Source organism: Natator depressus, chromosome 2 (genome assembly GCF_965152275.1).
Source record: "Natator depressus isolate rNatDep1 chromosome 2, rNatDep2.hap1, whole genome shotgun sequence".
In the NCBI taxonomy this organism is placed as follows: Eukaryota; Metazoa; Chordata; order Testudines; family Cheloniidae; genus Natator; species Natator depressus.
The window spans coordinates 85,100,696-85,120,744 of NC_134235.1; the positions used below are offsets into that span (position 1 = coordinate 85,100,696).

General features: G+C 41.8%; 1 protein-coding gene across 1 annotated transcript in view; it reads right to left on the reverse strand.

Moving 5' to 3' along the window:
- The window catches only part of LAMA1 (laminin subunit alpha 1), a 157,983-nt gene that overhangs the window by 32,403 nt on the left and 105,531 nt on the right, over nt 1–20,049 (reverse strand). Inside the window, exons 34-43 of the mRNA XM_074944605.1 lie at nt 14,952–15,050; nt 13,733–13,844; nt 13,399–13,561; nt 8,529–8,739; nt 8,169–8,285; nt 7,920–8,083; nt 6,621–6,759; nt 5,044–5,137; nt 4,389–4,505; nt 96–278 (exon numbers count right to left, since the gene is read on the reverse strand). Of these exons, the coding sequence (XP_074800706.1) occupies nt 96–278; nt 4,389–4,505; nt 5,044–5,137; nt 6,621–6,759; nt 7,920–8,083; nt 8,169–8,285; nt 8,529–8,739; nt 13,399–13,561; nt 13,733–13,844; nt 14,952–15,050 (1,399 nt within the window). The remainder of the gene's footprint in view (nt 1–95; nt 279–4,388; nt 4,506–5,043; nt 5,138–6,620; nt 6,760–7,919; nt 8,084–8,168; nt 8,286–8,528; nt 8,740–13,398; nt 13,562–13,732; nt 13,845–14,951; nt 15,051–20,049) is intronic.

Consider the following 20,049-nt stretch of genomic DNA (forward strand, 5'->3'; position numbering starts at 1 on the left):
ACACTATCCTTATTTTAATACTAATTAATTTTTAATATTAGCATAATTTCTACATGCAATGACATTTCTACTGTGCAATGAAGCAGCTAACTTACCAGCTTTTGAGGAGTCCATTATAAGTTCATTGGTTTTCCTCAACGTGTCATTAACCTTGGACAATTCAGAAGAAGTGTTTAGCAGCTTTTGATTGAAATCCACAATGTGGATTAAACCAGCAACAGCACTTGTGTTAGCAGACACAGCCAGCTCTTTTGCTTCAAAAAATGTGTCACTGGTATCTGGAACATATTTACATTTAAGTATTATTTATATATCCCAATTATCAGAAAAGTCATTTTTCTTAGAGGTTTCACAGAGTCACATAAGTAGAGACGGCAGGGCCAGGTTCATAACAAGTATTTCAGGCTTGACAAAAAGGAATCATTCTTGGCATTCTAGTCTGTAGTGTTACAGTAACATGTTCAAAGCTTTATAATGATTGTAACTGATGGCAGAAGTTACATTTTCAAAGATTTATAAATTGGCTGAAAAAAGTTATTTCCTGGCTGAGCCCTTATATGTAAAATATAATCCTCTAGAATGAACAATTTAAAACAAAACACATAAATAAGCATAGGGCCAGATTCATGATATGCAACAACTCTCAGGGCATTAAGAGAGCTCAAGTCAAATGGTTAGAGCTGGTCAGTATTTTCTTATTTAGATTTTTCAATTATTTTTTTCTTCAACATTTCAACCAGCACAGAACTAATAAATGGTAGACGTCATTCTGTCCGTACGACACTTTAAAAAAAAAAAAAGACATTTGTGACTCTGCACCCCATATTTTTCACAGCGATATTATTATATGAGATTATTATGGCATAATTACGATGCATTTTGTACAAGACGGGTCATGTGAGGTATCACTGGAAAAGTTATAATTTGCTGATATGGTTATCCTATTTGTATGCATATATCATTTTTGTACCTAAAGGAATATTGACTATGAATCTGTTTTTCAAATGTGCTTACTCTGGATGACATCCACAACTAGCCTTTCTGGTACAACAATGAAGAAGCCAGACAATGCTGATGGCCCCTCAGCAAAGACAATGAACCCTGGAAGAACTTAACCTTCCTGTGAACATTCCAGACAGCCTGTAAGTAATGGCTGATATGACTCAGCAAGATATGCAAGGGCATGTGACCAGGCCACATGACTCTCGACTCCATCTTGGGATGTCAGTGTTTTTCCACAAACTGAGTTTCAGACAAAGGGTTCCAGCAAAATATGCTAAAGCTATATAAGGCAGGGTGTGACATTATCTATGGTTCTTCACTCCCCACACACAAAGACTCCTGGAAACACCTGAGGAACAAAGACTGAACTGTGGGAAGTGCTGGACCCAGGCTAAAGGGATTTCTAGGTTGTGTACGAAAAACCTGGGGATTCCAAGCTGTAAAGCAAGTGCAGCTTGTACTTTGAGAATCGGCAGCCTGCTTGTTGACCATTAGTCAGGGTGAGAGATTATTAATGCAAATCCTATCTTTCTAGTATGTTAAACTTAGTATGCATTTTTGTTTATTTACTAGGTAATCTGCTTTGATCTGTTTGCTATCAGTTATAATCACTTAAAATCTATTTTATGTTTTAATCTAAACCAATAAATTTGAAGTGAAGTGCTTAGGAATCTTAGTTCAAGTGGCTATTGCATTTCCTCTCCACATTGAGGAGGGAGACGAACTGGATAATAAATTCATACTGATTGGTGTTTGGACAAGGGCAGGACAGTAGAGCTTTGGGGTCCTAGGCTGGGAAGCTGGTGGTTATTTTGACTATAGCCTCTGTATTGTTGGTTCATGCAGTGGCTGGTCAGAGAGCCAGGATGTAACTGCAGCTGTGTGTGTCCCTACCTGTGTGAATGCTGGTGGAGGTGTAGGACCGGGGGTGGCTCTGCAGCTTGTCACAGCAACACGGCTGTGGAGAGGGAGCCCAGGCTGGTGGGTCAGAGAGCTCAGTGGTACCTCAGTTCCAGGTGGCACCCGGGCAGGAACACATCACAAGGTTATCTCTCTATTATGTAGGATCCAAGCACCAGCTTTTCAAAGGTTTGATCTAGATGGTAACTGTTCAGATCAGAACCCCATGCTCATTGCTTTTAAAACAGCTTGATTCTCCATTACATCTCTGCTGTGCTCAGAAGTAGTGGATGGATGCAGCCACAGAGAAACGCTTCCGGATCTCTCATCCTGGGCCATCAAGCCCTGGAGAAACCCTACTCTTAACTTCTGCTTCTGGCTGGTGTAACTTACACCAATGGCAAATCAGACGGAGTGGAGCCCAGCTTCACCACCCATCTCCAGCATGTCTTTCTCCCCTTCATGCCAGGGCTGGGGGGGAAGCTGACATATTAGGCAGCTGTGTCACCTCTATGCCTGTAGCAGGGATTCTCTCTATGCAGTGGACAAGGGTAATCCAGTTGATACAATGTACATGAACTTTCAGAAAGCTTTTGACAAGGTCCCGCACTAAACGCTCTTAAGCAAAGTAAGCAGTCTAGGGTAAGAGGAAAAGTCCTCTGATGGATGAATAGTTGGTTAAAAGATAGGAAACAAAGAGTAGGAGTAGACAGTCTATTTTCACAATGTAGAGAGGGAAATAGCAGGGTTCCCCCAAAGATCTGTACTGGGACCTGTGCTGTTCAACATATTCATAAATGATCTGTAAAAGGGGGTGAACAGTGAGGATAGTTAAATCCAAAGCTGTCCGTGAAGAGTTACAAAGGGATCTCACTCAATTGGGTGACTGGGCAACAAAATAGCAGATGAAATTTGGTGTTGACAAGTGCAAAGTAATGCACATTGGAAAACATAATCCCAGATATAAATACAAAATGATGGGGTCTAAATAAGCTGTTACCACTCAAGGAAGGGATCTTGGAATCATTTTGGATAGTTCTCTGAAAATATCAGCTCATTGTACAGCAGCAATCAAAAAGCTAACAGAATGTTAAGAACCATTAGGAAAGGGACATATAAAACGACAGAAAATATCGTAATTCCATTATATAAATCCATGGTATTACTACACCTTGAATACTGCATAAAGTTCTGGTCAACCCTCTCAAAAATATATATATTAGAACTGGAAAAGGTATGGAGAAGGGCAAAAAAAAAAAATGATTAGGAGTACGGAACAGCTTCCATATGAGGAGAGATTAAAAAGACTGGGACTGTTCATCTTAGAAAAGAGATTTTGTGAAGGCCAAAAGTATAACTGGGTTCAAAGAAGAATTGGATAACTTCATGGAAGATAAGTCCATTAATGGCTATTAACCATAGTCAGGGATGCAACTCCATGCTCTGGGTGTCCCTAAACCGCAGACTGCCAGAAGATGGAATAGGATTGCAAGGGATGGATCACTTGAAATTGTTCTGTTCTGTTCATTCCCTCTGAAAAAGGTGGCACTAGCAACTCTCAGAAGACAGGATACTGGGCAAGATGGCCCATTGGTTTGACCCAGTGTGGTCACTCTTATGTTCTTGTGTCAATTAGCAACTCAACCCTACCATTTAAACATAGCTTTTTATTTTCATTAGTGTTGCATTTCGATGCAGTTTAAGATCCCGTATTGTGAAACAGGATGTTTTAAAGCCTGAGAGAAAAAATAGTGCTCTAAATCTTGACAAACAGTGCGAATCTGGCACCAGCTCTGGAAGCCTTACAGATAATTCCCATAACTGAAGAAACATTAGGAGAAGTATCATATTTTATTTTATTTTATTTCATTTTCAATTCTACCTGTGAGCTTCTATGAACTTTGGGGTTGTTCTTAGTTTAAAATATTGACCATTTTAAAAAAAATTATAATTCTTGAATGGCCTTTGAACAACATTGAAAGTAAGAGAGCAAGGGACCTTTAAAGTTAAATGAGTCCAGCATTTATATTGTCAAAAACATTTAGATTTAACAGTTAAGATAGATGGTGCAGTGCAGCTAATTTCTCAAACAGACTGTTGTTGTGGGAAAGCAAAAAAATTAATCTCCAGTACAGTTTTTTCCATTTAAAGCCGATTAAGAATTTTAGGACCCGATTCTCTTTTTGACACAGTATAGTTTTGCACCAATATAGTTCTGTTGCCTTCAGAGTTACTCCTTATTTACACCTGTGTGAGAGGAGAATCAGGCTATAATCTTTACATCACAATGCAGTTTCACTGTTTTCCATGTTAATTATATAAATGGAAAACATCTCATTCAAATTCCTGTTAAGGCAAGAGGCTAAATCAGCCTCCAGTCTGATTTATTGCTAGGCTGCTCTACCGGACTTCAGGAAGGACTGTATTGTGTTTGTATCAGATGGCATTGAATTAAGGACATGTATGTCAAGATAAATTTTACTTACCATTAGGCAATGCTCGCAGTGCCAGCCATGAATCATTAAGCTGGTTAGTAATTTTATGAGCACTCTCCTGAATCTTTTCCACTTTTTTTTTCAATCCATTCAATCTAGACACAAGGCCTGTTGGAATAAATAGCTGTGATTGTTCTATGCACATACAAACGTTAGGACCACACAGTCCAGACTAACCCTAAATTTTAAAAATATTTAATAAACTCAATAATTGATCCAAGGGAGCTTTTTTGTTTTCTTAGAACAGATATTTCAGCAAATGCACAAAAGTGCAATATGAGTACGGTATATGCTTCACACTGCATGTTGATCACGTCCTCAGTTACTCTATCACAAGTCCATGAGGATTCACTCAGAATTGTCCTTCTTGGTCAGGTCAATCAGTTTTGGTGGGAGAAGAGATGTAGGGAAGAGAAGGTTGACTTTAAATAATTGCAAAGGAAAATTACTTTCTTCATTTGCCAGCACAATAGAACAATAACTAAATGTATCTGTGATACATTGTTTTACTCTTTTACTGTATATACCTGACTATATAAAATGTTTAACTTTAACTTACGTTCATTTAAAAAAATTTATAACTTTGTTAACAGTGCAGGAATAATTCTATCAAATACCATTAAAATTGTACAATTATGAAACTGACCTTCATTTTTCCTCTTCAGATTTTTTGTTTCATTTAGAAATTTAGAACTAAGCTGTAAAGCTTCTTTCCCAAGAGAATCAAGAGATTCCTCTGGCTGAAAAAACCAAACAACATTTACTATATGTGAAGAGAATAGGTTCAACTGAAAGAATCATAGAATATCAGGGTTGGAAGGGACCTCAGGAGGTCATCTCGTCCAACCCCCTGTGCAAAGCAGGATCGATCCCCAATTAAATCATCCCAGCCACGGCTTTGTCAAGCCTGACCTTAAAAACTTGTAAGGAAGGAGATTCCACCACCTCCCTAGGTAACACATTCCAGTGTTTCACCACTCTCCTAGTGAAAAAGTTTTTCCTAATATCCAACCTAAATCTCCCCCACTGCAACTTGAGACCATTACACTTGTCCTGTCCTTCGCTACCACTGAGAATAGTCTAGATCCATTCTCTCTGGAACCACCTTTCAGGTAGTTGAAAGCAGCTATCAAATCCTCCCTCATTCTTCTCTTCTGTAGACTAAACAATCCCAGTTCCCTCAGCCTCTCCTCATAAGTCATGTGTTCCAGTCCCCCCTAGAAGAAATTCTAATTATTCTCAGAGAATGGAGAAAATGACTCATTTACTTTATGTTCTATTGCTTTTTAAAATATATTATTTGTCTAAGAGTGAATAGAAAATCCAATTTCACAAACTGACTACAGAAGACAACAACTTATGTCATAATAATAATACAAAAAGAATTAATCAGGTATTACAGTGAATCTCAGCATGATGAACATTATGTACTTGTTTCCAGCAGTGCTCACAATGTGCTATGCTTTTTCTAAATGTGGAATAAACTTTGAGATGGCAGAGCTGGGCAAAGGGGTCAGGGTTGGACAAGAGGCTGAACCAGGGGAAATCAACAAATGCATCAGTGGAGGTAAGAAAAAAAAAGGGCTGAGGGAAGGACTGACTGAAGTAGAGAAGTGATGGGTATTTGAGGGCTGCAAATCTGAGAAAGACAAGGAGGTATGGGACTAGTGAGTGATTTTGAATTAAATAAGCTGGTGTTTGAAGAGAGAAAAGAGAGAGAGAGAGAATTCTGATATTGAGAGATTGGACCGGGAGCAGAGTTTAGTGAAGTTAGTGGGAGTGAATGGGGAGCTGATCCAGAAATGAAGGTCCTGCAAGGAGAAGAGGGGAGGAGATCGGCAACTCAGACATCAGAGCCCTGAAGCTGAAGTAATCAAAAGATAAGAGTAGGAAGCTGTGATAAGAGGAAGAGAGTCAGGTGTTAGGCAGGAAGATGAGTTAGAGTAATGACTGATGATGGATACATGGAGGGAAAGAATATCCAGTACAGCACTGTTCTAAAGTGGAAGAGGAGTGGGAAGAGTACAGAGGGAGAGGCTGAGGGTGGCATCCATGGAGATGACTCAGGGTAGGGTGTGTGAGAGTTGGTGAGACTGGCTGCTTCAGAAGTGTCAGACAAGAAAACAGATTTCAACGGTTGCAGGGAGGTAGCAGCATATAAACAGGTATTCAAAAAAGAATCAGAAGCAGAAGGTAACTTAAAATCCCAACATGGATACTTACTGAGTCCAAGGGGTTAGTTATAACTCTAGAAGCATCATCTGCCAGATTTTCTGTTCTTTCAATCAGATTTGTAATGCTGGAGTGGGCATGGACAGCATTTGTTGCATTCAGAGATACATTTCTTACATTTGAGAGCCCACTGCAGTAGAAAAATATTATCCATCGTTTACGCAAGTGTCTTAACCAGGCAGCATGTTTCCAGGTTTTGAGTTATCACGTGTACATGTTTTCAGAATACATAAAGCATTTTGAGAGATGAGCACATTACACAACGTGTTTCACTTGATTTTTTCTGGCTGAAGTTCTGGCCTACTTCAGGGTTTGTTTGTTTTTTACTCTTTGTCTTTAGTGTGTTTTGCATTTTTAAAAGCTTATGATCAAATGTATTAGTTTCCATTAAAAAAAAGCAAATTACACACACTAAACAAAAACAAAACAGAAAGAGGGGATTACAGATTCAGTGTACAGCAACATAGATTTCAGGATAGAACTGAAAGCTATTCTAGGTCAAATTCTCCCTGCTTACAGTTGTGCAGCCACACTGAAGCCAATAGAGTTGTACAAGTTTAGCTACAAGCACAATTCTCTGCTTTCAGGCTTACAATACACTTGTGCTTTGTGATCTGGCTTCATTTTAAAAACTTATGTGCTAGTTTTACAAGGTAGGGCTGTGAGAACCGTAGAAGAAAATGGGGATGTCTGGTGTCTTTATTTTCATATCAATAATCAGAATGTCTTTCCAGCTAATAACTCTTGGTGTTGATATTGGATGAGCTCTGAGAATATAAGGAAGTTTTTAAAAGTGCTTCTATATGTAACCTTGAAAGTGTAACCTGCCCATTTCTGAGGATTATGATGATATGAGATGGGAAGCCTAACAACAATCATAGTTTTTTGATGGAGTTCTTGAATGTGTTGACAAACAAGTATTTATATAATGGACATAACCTTTTCATGATAAAAGTAATTTTTCTTTCTTAAACATTTGAGTATTTTTCACCACTGACTGATATATAAAGAAGCTAGATCACATGGTATTCACTGAACATTTATTAACTTAAAAACTAATCACTTTACAAATGATCATTCATGTGAATTGCAAGACTAAATCAACCTATTCTGCATCATTAATAAAAATACCATTCACTTCATGAAAAGTAAAAGTAATTAAATTTATTGCAGTTTTAAATGAAAAAATGACCTGCTCCCTTAGCGGACTAACCTATTATCTATTTAAATTAAATCTGGCAGTAAATTAGATGAAGCATCCATAGAGTTCATATATCTTGGTGCGCTCACCTGTCTAGCGCTTCTGCAAGTTTTTGAAATTCAGCTGCATGATCCTCTGCTCTGTAGACTAGATCAAGTGCTCCCCTCGTGGACATCTGCATGACCAGGTCATCTACATGATGCCTTAGTTTGGCATTCCAGAGGTCCAGTCCATCTCGATAGATCTCTAGATTCTAAACATTGAAATTATTTCCTTTATCAATTAATCAAAATGCAATTCACTATATCAAATGAATGTTAGACAATTTAGTAACTTACTGACGTAGAGTTCTTTACATCTGTGGCAAGGGCAGCAGCAACATCCATCAACACTTTCCCTTCTTTAATTAGCATGATGGAAAGGTCCTTGTTTTCTTGTATGTTTAGCTTTTTATCCTGTAGCATAAATCAATTGTTTTATGGTACTCTGTAATGTCAGCTGGTGCAGATGAACTCATCTACTACTTAACCCTTCCCACTTTGAACACATTGCATTGTTTCTATTTGATGTACTTGAATATTACCAATATTAATATTTGTAAAAGTCTATGGATTCATTTCAGTGTGAAAAGTGAGGTATTTAAAACACGTTATGTATCTGATACTTATTACGCAACAATGCAGAATCTCCAGTCTTACATTTAACTCTGCCAGGTTGCTGTAGATAAGAAACAGCAGACGGTTGGTTTCATTGGTGTTAGCACAAGCCTCATTCACCAGGTCGTGGGCTTCTTGTAGTCTGATGTTGTGGTTTGTTAAGAGATGGCTTGCAGCTTTTTTTAGTTCTGCAAGTTCCTGCTGGGGTTTGAGATACTCTTTCTGAACCCGTAACAGCAACCTCTCTGCAGTGCTGATAAACAGAGAGCAAACAGTAAGTAAATGTAGGAAGAGAAATTTAGGTGTATTTTCTTAAGGAAGGAAGAACTGAAAACAGGATTACCCAAACTTTGCGACACTAGCAATTGCAACTAGCTTGCACATAACCTATACCAATTTTTTTCATCAACAATACTTACAACCATAATATTTATTATACTTGTCTCACCACTGATAGAAGACGAGAAATTACTGGTTTGCGTTTGCAAACAATACAACCTTGTGGCTTATCAGCTTCGTCCTTGCCCTGTAGTTACAGAGAAATGAGTACAGTAAGCCACTTCTGAGGACCCTTTGGACTGCATTTGGTTCAAAAGCTCCATTTGGGATACCTCTGATTTGAAAGCCTGCATGGATTTCATGCATCTGGAAAGGTTCCATGTCCTACCTCAGACATTTGCAGTTTAAACATTTTTAATCTAGGATCAACATGCCATGGTATAGGAGGAGGCACTGGAACATATTGATAATCTGAGCAGCAACAAATCACCGTGACAGAATGGATACATCCCAGGGTTCTAAAGGAATTTAAAAATAAAGTGGCTGAACTGCTAAAAAAATAAAAATAATAATAATAATAAAAAAAATGCAATCTCTTATGAAAATCAGCTATCCCACTGGAGGGAAGTAAGTATTGTACCTATCTTCAAAAAATGGTGCTAGGTGTGATTTTGGAACTACAGCCCAGACCGAGGGAATTAGCCAACAGCTAACTGCTTGCAATTATTCCATGATAATCCATTACCGGGATTTTTGTACTTTACCCAGAAGCATTTGATACTGCCCACTATCAAAGGGAGGATACTGAACCTAAATTGGTGTGATCCTGAATGGCAATTCCTGTGTAAGATACACAGTGTAGTCCCTGCTATGACACATACACAAATAATTCTGATTCACAGTTTTATCCTTTAATCTGCTTTCAACTGTTTGTACATTTCCAATTATAGCAAACCAAGCCTGGTTTACAGTGTTATCACAAACAAAAGAAGAAATACACTGACTCTTTCCTACTAATACTAGATATGGATACGCATTTATATTTTCATACTACTGATCCACGGTCCATACCCTCAAAAACCATTGTTTCAAGTTATAACAAAATACAGGAACTGGTAGAATGAAGCTACAATGCAGTATTTTACAAGGCAGTATTCCCCCAACACTTGAGTGTACCGTAAAAAGGTTATACTGTAGTTCAGGAATTTTGTCTTATGTAGTAAATTGAGGCCTGGTCTACACTGGAGGGGGGCAGGAGGGGAAATCGATCTAAGTTACGCAACTTCAGCTATGTGAATAACGTAGCTGTCGAAGTAGTTAGATCTACTTAACATGGTGTCTTCACTGCAGTAAGTCGACGGCTGACGCTCTTTTGTCGACTCTGCCTGCGCCTCGTGCCCTGGTGGAGTACCAGAGTCGACGGGAGAGCGCTTGGCGGTTGATTTATCGCGTCTAGACTTCCCCTGCTGGATCGATCTCTGCCCATTGATCCAGCGGGTAATGTAGACAAGCCCTTAGAGAGGCTTAAGTTAGATATTGTTTAATGATATATCATCATAAACAAAATTTACCAAGTGCCATGGGGTAACTATCTGTTGCCTGACAAATGCATTGTCCAACTGCTTATTTAAATTAGCTTTGAATTTGTAGCTCTAGAGCATTATAAATTCTGTAAAGCAAACTCTCATGCTGCTAGCATAAATCTTATTAATTTTATTTTTCAGTGTGTGAAAGGACACTTATCAGAGAACTTTCAGAAATTTCTGCTGAAAGCCTACAATTGAAAAAGTTAACTTACAAATGCCTTGGTTTAACAGCCCAAACTGCTGTAAAAGTCAGAAATACTTTGCTATTTAATGGTGTGTTCTCAAACACTTTCATAAGGCCAGAAAGCTATTCCAAGTCCTAATTCATTATAACTATAACCAGGTTTTATTTGTAGTCCATTTTCATGGCCATCTGGCTCTTACAGAAATTAATAGACAGGACCAAGCATGAGAGACAGGTGAGCAACACTATATTTGGGGATCACATATATAAATCCATGGTATGCCCACATCTTGAATACTGCGTACAGATGTGGTCGCCCCATCTCAAAATATATATATATTGTGTGACGGGGCAAGGCCAGATGGCTATAGAAAAGTAGTGGGAGATCGATATATTAGCTCCAGGCTAAACAAATCCCTGGTACCAGGATAAATGAAATGGCAGCTGCTCCAGGTCAATTAAGACACCTGGGGCCAATTAAGAACTTTCCAGAAGGCAGGGATAAGACTAGGTTGATTGGGACACCTGAAGCCAATCAGGGGCTGGCTGAAACTAGTTAAAAGCCTCCCAGTTAGTCAGGTGGGTGTGCATGTCAGGAGCTGTGGGAGGAAGTTGCGCTGTTGGAGAGGCTGAGTAGTACACACCATATCAGGGACAAGGAAGGAGGAGAGTGAAGTGGAGCTTGAAGAAGTGAGAGCTGCTGTGGGGGAAGTAGCAGAGGGAATTGTACATGTAAGGTTTCTATAAGGTCAGCTACCATAGCTGATACTATTAGGCTCCCTGGGCTGGAGCCCAGAGTAGAGGGTGGGCCTGGGCTCCCCCCCCACCCCACCTTTGCCCCCTGATTAATCACTGAGACTGGGAGACAACAGAGACTATGCAAGGAAGGATAACTTCTCCTCACCTCCCTCGCTGGCTTATGATGCAAATGGCTCAGTAGACTGTGACCCTTGTCTCTAGAGAGAGAAGGGTTATGTGCAGGGTCACAGTGAGCCTCTGAGGTTAGCGAAATCCGCCAGGGGCCCACGGAGGCAAGGACAGAGCTTTGTCACAACTGGAATTGGAAAAGGTTTAGAAAATGGCAACAAAAAATGATTAGGGGTATAGAATGGATTCCGTATGAGGAGCGATTAATAAGACTGGGACTTTTCAGCTTGGAAAAGAGACAACGAAGGAGGGATATGACTGAGGTCTATAAAAACACAAGAACAAGAAGTCACCACATGAAATTAATAGGCAGCAGGTTTAAAACAAACAAAAGGAAGTATTTTTTCATACAATGCACAGTCAGTCCGTGGAACTCTTTGCCAGAGGATGTTGTGAAGGCCAAGACTATAACAGGATTCAAAAAAGAACTAGATAATTTCATGGAAGATAGGCCCATCAATTGTTATTGTTTAGGATGTATAGAGATGGTTTTCCTAGCCTCCGTTTGCCAGAAGCTGGGAATGGGCAACAGGGAATGGATCACTTGATGATTACCTGTTCTGTTTCATTCCCTCTGGGGCACCTGGCATTGGCCACTGTCGGAAGACAGGATACTGGGCTAGATGGACCTTTGGCCTGACACAGTATGGCCATTCTTTTGTTCTTACATTCACATTAACATACGAAAATATAACTTTCAATGGGAATATGACAAAGAAGTAGGTCCAAGTCCACTAGGGAACTTCTAATGGGCAGTAGCAGGGTCCACACAGACAGTTCATGCACAACACGCTAGTGCACTGTATATTTACACCCTAGCTTGCCGGGCACTAACTCTCCATTTAGACAAGCCCTGACAAGTATAGACAAACATTCTTCCCAATCCAAAATATTTTAAAACAAAGGGTGGGATATTCAAAAGCATTTCAAACTGGTCTATTTCTGTACCCATTAAAGTCAAGGGTCAATTCTTATTGACATCAGTGGGAACAGAGTTAAAGCAATAAAGGGCATTTTTGAAAACCACACCCAAATTCTGAAAAATTTGGTGTTTAGATTTCCCAACTCTGGCAATAAAGAATCTAAAACTGTCTTCAAGAAGAAACGAATAAGGAGAAAGCAATGTGAAATCAAAGTTATGACTTAGAATAAAAGCTGAATGCTCAAAATAAATGCTGAGGTTTCACCTACAAAACATATGCCACATGTGCATCCATACCAGCAAAAGACTATTTCCTTCCCTAGCTGCGCTTGCAACAGGAGGTTGACTGGAGGCCTGGGAGAAGAAATGTCCCTACATACACACACACACAAAATTACTACAGCCCTCAGGCTACTGTAACCCCTGTTTCTGCTGTAATCCCACTGGGGGACAGCGAGCTGTGGAGCTGCATGATGGCATATAAACCAGTCCCTGTCCGGGGCTGTGCTCAGAATCCTGCTGTGCTTGAATGTGGGAAGAACCCCTGTGGAACTGGGCATGGTGGTGCTTAGAGATTACAGAATTCTTACATGTTTCAGAGATTTGATCACGCACCCTCCAGTGCAGCAGAACACCACCAGTCATGCTGCACCTGGGGCCCTACAGAGCTATGGAAGAGGGAGCAGAACTTTGGTCAGAGATAGTAAATCTATCTCAAAAGCAAATAGACACTTTCCCCTGTAACACAATTCCATAGTATGTGCATCAAGACCCTAGTCTGGAGCCCAATGAAATCAATGGGAGTCTTTGGATCAGGTCCCAACTGTGCATTGAGACTCCATTTAAACTATGGCCAACTCCAGGCTTTTCAGTTTCCCCTTCCCCTCATGACAGAGCTTCATAAAATTTTGCCAATACTAAGGAGACACTGGACCATTTTTTCCTCTCATAGATCCCTCCATGAATGATAGATTGTCCATGAATAGAGAAATATCAATAAGACAGTAGGTTTACTTTAGTACAGTGGTGACATTTTGATCCTGCTGCATGAAATGTCTTCTACGCATTGCTTCCAGCATGGTGGAGATATCTTCCTGCAGACTCTGAGATGTACTGTTTGACAACTGGAAATCCAGAGCCAGCGTCTCATTTAGAGATGTGGCCACTTCAGCAAGTACTAAGTGGGAAGGAAACAATTCAGTCAACTCACTGAGACAAAATAAGATGAATCCCTTACACAAACAGCATAAACACCCTCTCTTTGCAAACAGTTCTCACAGATTTACAAAGTGAATACATTTTTATTTCAATAATGTAAGTGGCCATAGCTTACAATCAGACACATTACCTTTGATGGTTGTATACATGGTGTCAATAAATACAGTCAAATGTCGACTCTCATTCATGGTTCTTTGAGTTGCATTGTTGAGCTGCCATCCTCTCTCCAATATTCTAGTTAACTAGCATAAAAATAAATAAATGAACGTTTATGATAAACCTTTTAAAAAAAAGCAATTTTAAGACTGATTATTGCCCTCTGATAGCTTTTCCACTGAAGGAAAAACATTTCTAAGGTTATCAATGAATTGCATGAGAAAATGATTAGAAGTTCTTGAGGAGACAGAACAAATTGGTTTGGTGGATTTCTAGTATCTGCCAAGCAGATGTGATGAGACACCTTCATTAAGTATTCTGCCAGTCCCAAACTCAAATATCAGTGAAAAACTGTTATCAAAGTTGTTGTCACAATGAATATTATTATCCCCAAAAGGAATACTTTGACATTTTTTCCCTTTGACATCAATGCTATCTTAAGAAAACTACTTTCAAGACAAGGCATCTCTGGTAATTATAGCAATATGGTCACCACTGCAGCTGTTGAATGAAATTAGAGATTTAGGAGGGTATATGTGGTCAACAAATGACATCAGATATGTCCACTGAAGGATATTTCTATTCTTTTTTATTCTATATTTTTATTCTTTAGGAGACAAAATCTTACTCAAGTAAATCGTCTTACTTCACTGGGAATTTTGCCTGCGTAAAGACTTAATACAGACTTTAGGATTTGCCCATTTATTTAAAGTTTGTTCAATTTACACTGAAATCATTTTGTAACAAAATACTACAGCAAAATTGAAGTGTAAGACTTCTTGGAAAGTGTCCAACAATGACAAAAGGTTAAATAAGCCTTCTGGGTCAAAACCAATGAAAAGAAAATATTTCCATTTCTTACAACACGAACCACTGAAGGATCATGAGACAAAAAGAGCACCTTACTGAAAAGTCTTCTAACAGAAAAACTATAACCCTTCTATAGGATTTTTAATCATTCTGTAGAATTTAAGAGAACATTATATCTCTGCTACAGAATTATACAGAATAGCACAAAAACCTATTGTATCCTTTATTAATTTTTAATAGTTTTTAGAGTAACTTCTATACAACCCTATTACCTTTCTATAGAATCCTGTTGCTTCAGCTCTGTTACATTCTATAAAACTTTTCCACAAGGGGTTCCGAAAGATCACTCCGTTTGGCTAGGAATGAAAGTGCAGGGTACTTGCCTCTTTGTGCAGTCGATCTGTGCCTCCTGATATATTCACGAGACCTTCTTTTGCCATCTCCAGTGAATAGATTGGATCCTCTCTAGACAATAAAGACCCCTAAAAAGAGTAACGGATTGACATTTAAGGTTTGGGGGCGTTTTAGTCCAGCTTTCATGAGGCCACCACCATTTTTGTGTGCAGAAAATTGTGGATGCAAATAACTATGTGCACAATTTAGGTTATCTTTACGTTTAAACGCCTGAATCAGCTGCGACATAAACTAAGCTCAGAAGTATTGCTGGTGCACAAAGGTAGGCCATTTTTAAAATTAAGGGCCAGTTCTCTGGATCCAGCCAAGTCTGAGGATGTTCACCAGTGCTGGAATTCCAGGACAGGCACTTCTCTATGTATAGTTTGCTAACCTACTCTGCATATCTAGAATTACTGTAAATGTATACAAAATGACCTGAAGAAGAGGTCTTTGTAGCTCGAAAGCTTGTCTCTTTCACCAACAGAAGTTGATCCAATAAAAGATGTTACCTCACATCCACCTTGTCCCTTCATATTTAGTACAAACAAGGGTGTCACAAAATATTGCTTCTCAAAAGGTATTAAGAGATGTAAGATATAAAAGGTATACACACTTGGGCAAAGTGTGGATTTCTAGACAGGTGTGAGAGTCAACACCTCAATGTCTCTTTAAGTTAGCGTATGGCCAGTATGGTCCAGTTCCTGGTTTCAAATATATAGTTCCCAAAACTGATGGGAGCAGTAAGCCTTATAGCAAGGAACGCTGGGAAGACATATCAGGGGACATAAGTGTCCCTTCCCTCAGAACAGGGAAAGGCTAGGGAAAGACCAAGATCTGCTATGATTCTTGCTAAGCAGACAGACAGACACTTACTCACTGGGAAAGGGCCGGAAGCAGTACCTCTGGGTTTCTCCAGGGCAAGGCCCTTGGAAATCCTGGCAGTAGCTTTCGAAGAAGCTAGTGAAACAGCTCAAGAAGAAGCCTAAAAACAGCCAGCTTGGTGGTTAGGTAAGTCAAGTGGGACCAGAGGTGAAAGTAAGCTGGTACGGTCCGGTATGGCGTACCGGCCAGAGCCGGAACACTGTGCCGGACCAGACCGGCTTCCCCAGGCTGGTGATTTAAAGGGCCCAGGGCTCCCTGCAGCGGCTGGAGACCCGGGCCCTTTAAATCGCCTCCCGAGCCCTGCTGCCGGAGCCCTGGGGTAGTGGCGGCAGAGCTCCGGCAGTGATTTAAACCACCCCTAAGCCCCGCGGCTCCCAGCCGCCTCTGCAGCTGGTAGCTCAGGGGTTATTTAAAGGGCCTGGGGCTCCTAGCCACTGCTAGCACAGCCAGAGCCCCAGGGCCTTTAAAATTGATTTAAAGGGCCCGGGTATTTAAAGGCCCCCCCTTTCCAGTTGAGGCCACGCCTCCTCCAGTTGAGGCCATGCCCCCTGCTCAGGACTCCGGCGTAACGGTAAGTCCTTTAAGTTACTTTCACCCCTGACTGGGACAGGAGTGATATTTTAGCTAGAGAGACAGAGATATCCACATCCTGAGAGGAGAAACTAAGGACTATGGCAGAGCAGAGTAAGTTTAGCATTGGAAGAAGAGAAGCAGCAGAGCTGGTGGTCTGGTCTGATGCCTACTTCATTGTTGAGAGTCCCAAGACTGACACATACGGAAGAAGGAGGATGGAAGAGATCCTTCTCTTTCACTCTAAGGGACCCACAAGGGGCTTTGATGCAATACAATGGAGTGGAGACAAGATTGACAGACCTTGTGACCCACTGAAAAAGACTGGATACTTTTAAAATTTTGTTTTCAGTTGGATTTACTTTTGTTTATCTCAGAAGGGGTGCAATTTTTAGGTTAGCCAGAAAGAGAAAGAAACAGGTATGTCTGACATCACTCAAAAGGAAGGTAAGCAGTTGTTACCATTTTATTCTCTAAAGTTACCAAATAATTTCTTTAGAAGCAATGGTTAGGAATTATTATGGCACAACATGAACAGGACAATCTGTACTATAGGCATAACCCTGGCAACTATCCCGGAGTCCAAAATTCCATAGAGGTTTCTTACAATTTTTTTGAAATTCCTTGAGCATCTCAGTTATCAGTGCAGTGACAGCTGGTTTAGATCATTTGACTTAAATGCCAAAATATGTGCACTGAAGGGGAAATTGAAGCTGATGTTATTTTCACAAAAACTCTGTTTTCATTTTAGCAGTAAAGTGCTAAACATATTATATGGTTTTAAAAGTATATGCCAAAAGAGATTATTTTCCTATGAGAATACAGAAACAATTACAAAGTAAAAGCTAATTCTATTATTACACAAGTATTCAAATAGTACAATATTTCTATAGAGTTGGTACATAAAACAATGGCAACGTGATTAAAATGAAAGGGTAAGATGATCTCTGACCAAGCATAAAGCTGTAATTGAATCAAAGTGATCCTCTAATATCATATACATAAAAATATTAAATTACATCCTTAAGTGTTCAATCTGGATATCATTTATAAAAGAAAATATTATTCTAACTCAATTTCATTTTAATTTGCAGCATCCATCAGCACTAGAAGTCTCACTTTATCATGCATTTGTCAAGATATGACAGAATACAAAGAAAAATGTGGTTTTACTTATACTTTAGAGTTCGTCTCACTACAGTTATTGCTGAGTAGGCACTTTTCACTACACACTCTTATTTTAGCAGCCGTGAAGCATGGAAGATTCTGTTCCAGCAATCTGCATGCCTTTTACACTGGCTTTGTGCAGGGACAAAGACCGGGCTACATGAACCTAGTTTTCAATGTGCCCCTACAATATTTTAACCGAATTCACAAAGCTGTGATGCACCAAGCACGTGAATACATGGAGTATCACAGATGGAAATACAATATAAGTGAGGTAAGATGGAGCAGTTGAGCTTCTCCTTAATGAGGATTAGGCTGTTCGTGCCTCAAACTCTTTACTGTTAACACACATTTCAGGGATCCATGGAGAAAATTTAGCCTCAAACATTTAGGCACAGGTTAAGTTTGCACACACAAAAAAAGTGCCACACCAAAGGCAAGGGACCCCAGAACTGTGACAGGGCAATGGTAGAAATTCACCAAAGAGTCAGTCCTGTAGGGCTTTTTTTCAGCTGCTAAGTTTCTTCCCACCCAGCCCAACCCCTCCATTCTAGAAGAGCCTATCTGTTCCTGTTCAGTCATGTGTAGCAAGAATTGTTGTTCCTAAATGTTCCCCAAAATTCTTTGCACCAGCTACCATCAGTGTTCCCTCTAATTTTTTACGTCCACGTGCAGAATGAATTTTGTTATGTGCACCAATATGGAGGTGATGTGTGGCGGGGGTGGGGCCAAGAGGTTCAGAGTGTGGGAGGGGGCTCAAGGCTGGGGCAGAGGGTTGGGGTGTGGGGAGGTGTGGGCTCTGGCTGGGGGTACGGGCTCTGGGATGGGGCCAGGGATGAGGGGATTGGAGCGCAGGAAGGGGCTCAGGGCTAGGGCAGAGGGTTGGGGTGTGGGGTGGTGAGGGCTTTGGCTGGGGGTGCGGGCTCTGAGGTGGGGCCAGGGATGAGGGGATCAGGGTGCAGGAGAGGGCTCAGGGCTGGGGTAGAGGATTGGGGTACAGGGGGTGAGGGGCTCCAGCTGCAGGTGAAGGCTCTGGGGTGGGGTCGGGGATGAGGGGTTTGAGGTGCAGGCTGCCCCGGGGCTGCGGCGGGGAGAGAGGATTCCCCCTAGGCTTCTCTCTCCCCAGCAACTCGGGGCTGGGTAAGAAGCGCCTCTCCCTGGCCGCGGCAACTCCAGTGGGGCTGGGCTGGACCGGGCCAGGGGAGGGGCGCCTCTCCCTGGCTGTGGCAGCTCTGGCAGGTCTGGACTGGGCTGGGCCGGGCCGGGCCGGGGGAGTGGCACCTCTCCCTGCCTGCGCAGCCCTTGATAGCCTGCTGCACGGCCACACAGCTTAGAAGGAACTTAGGCTACCATGACAGCTTGTTGGCAGCATCTCTGCGGCCAGACTTTGGGAACTACAGACCTCCACCACAAACAGGGCGATTGTTTTAAAGGAAGAATTTGATTGTAAGTTCTGTGGGGCAGAGATTGTCTTTTGTTCTGTTTGCACAGCGCTTAGCACAATGGATTACTGGCCAACAACTAGAGCTCCAAGGCATTATGGTAATATTATTTCTAGTAATAGTAATGACGCAGAAAAGAAAACAAGAAGGTTGCTGAGTCAGAAGAATGTAATAGAGATGGGACACCAAAGCCCATGTTTATGGAGTGCACTCATGAAACAATCTGCCTTAAACTTACCTGCATATCTAGTCATCTGCTTCCAATCCAATCTCCTACCAGCTTAATAAAGCAATTGTTCGATAGTATATTCCAGAGGTGGGCAACTACGGCCCACGGGCCACATCCAGCCCGCAGGATCCTCCTGCCTAGCCCCTGAGCTCCTGGCCCAGGAGGCTAGCCCCCAGCCCCTCCCCTACTGTTCCCCCTTCCCCGCAGCCTCAGCTCACCGTACCGCCGGCACAATGCTGTGGGCAGCAGGGCTGCGAGCTCCTGGGGCAGCGCAGCTGCAGAGCCTGGCCTGACCCGGTGCTCTGTGCTGCGCGGTGTGTGGCTGGCTCCAGCCAGGCGGTGCGGCTGAAGCACCACCGGCCACCGGTGCTCCAGGCAGCGCAGTAAGGGGGCAGGGAGTGGTGAGGTTGGACAGAGGGCGGGGGAGTTCGGGGCCGGGGGGTGGTCGGGGGGGGTGTGGATAGGGGTCAGGGCAGTCAGAGGGCGAGGAACAGGGGGCTTGAATGAAGGCAGGGGTCCCGGGGGGGCAGTCAGGAAGTAGAGGGAGATTGGATGGGGCAGCAGGGGGCAGTCAGGGGACAGGGAGAAGGGGTTGTTGGATGGGGCAGGGGTTCCGGGGGGGCAGTCAGGAAGGAGGAGTTGGATGGGGTGGTGGGGGGCAGTCAGGGGCGGAGGTTCCGGGGGAGATCAGGGGACAGGGAGCGGGAGGGGGATGGATGGGGCAGGAGTCCCCGGGGGGGGGGGAGGGGGGCGGGGGGCCGGGCCAAGCCTGGCCGTTTGGGGAGGCACAGCCTC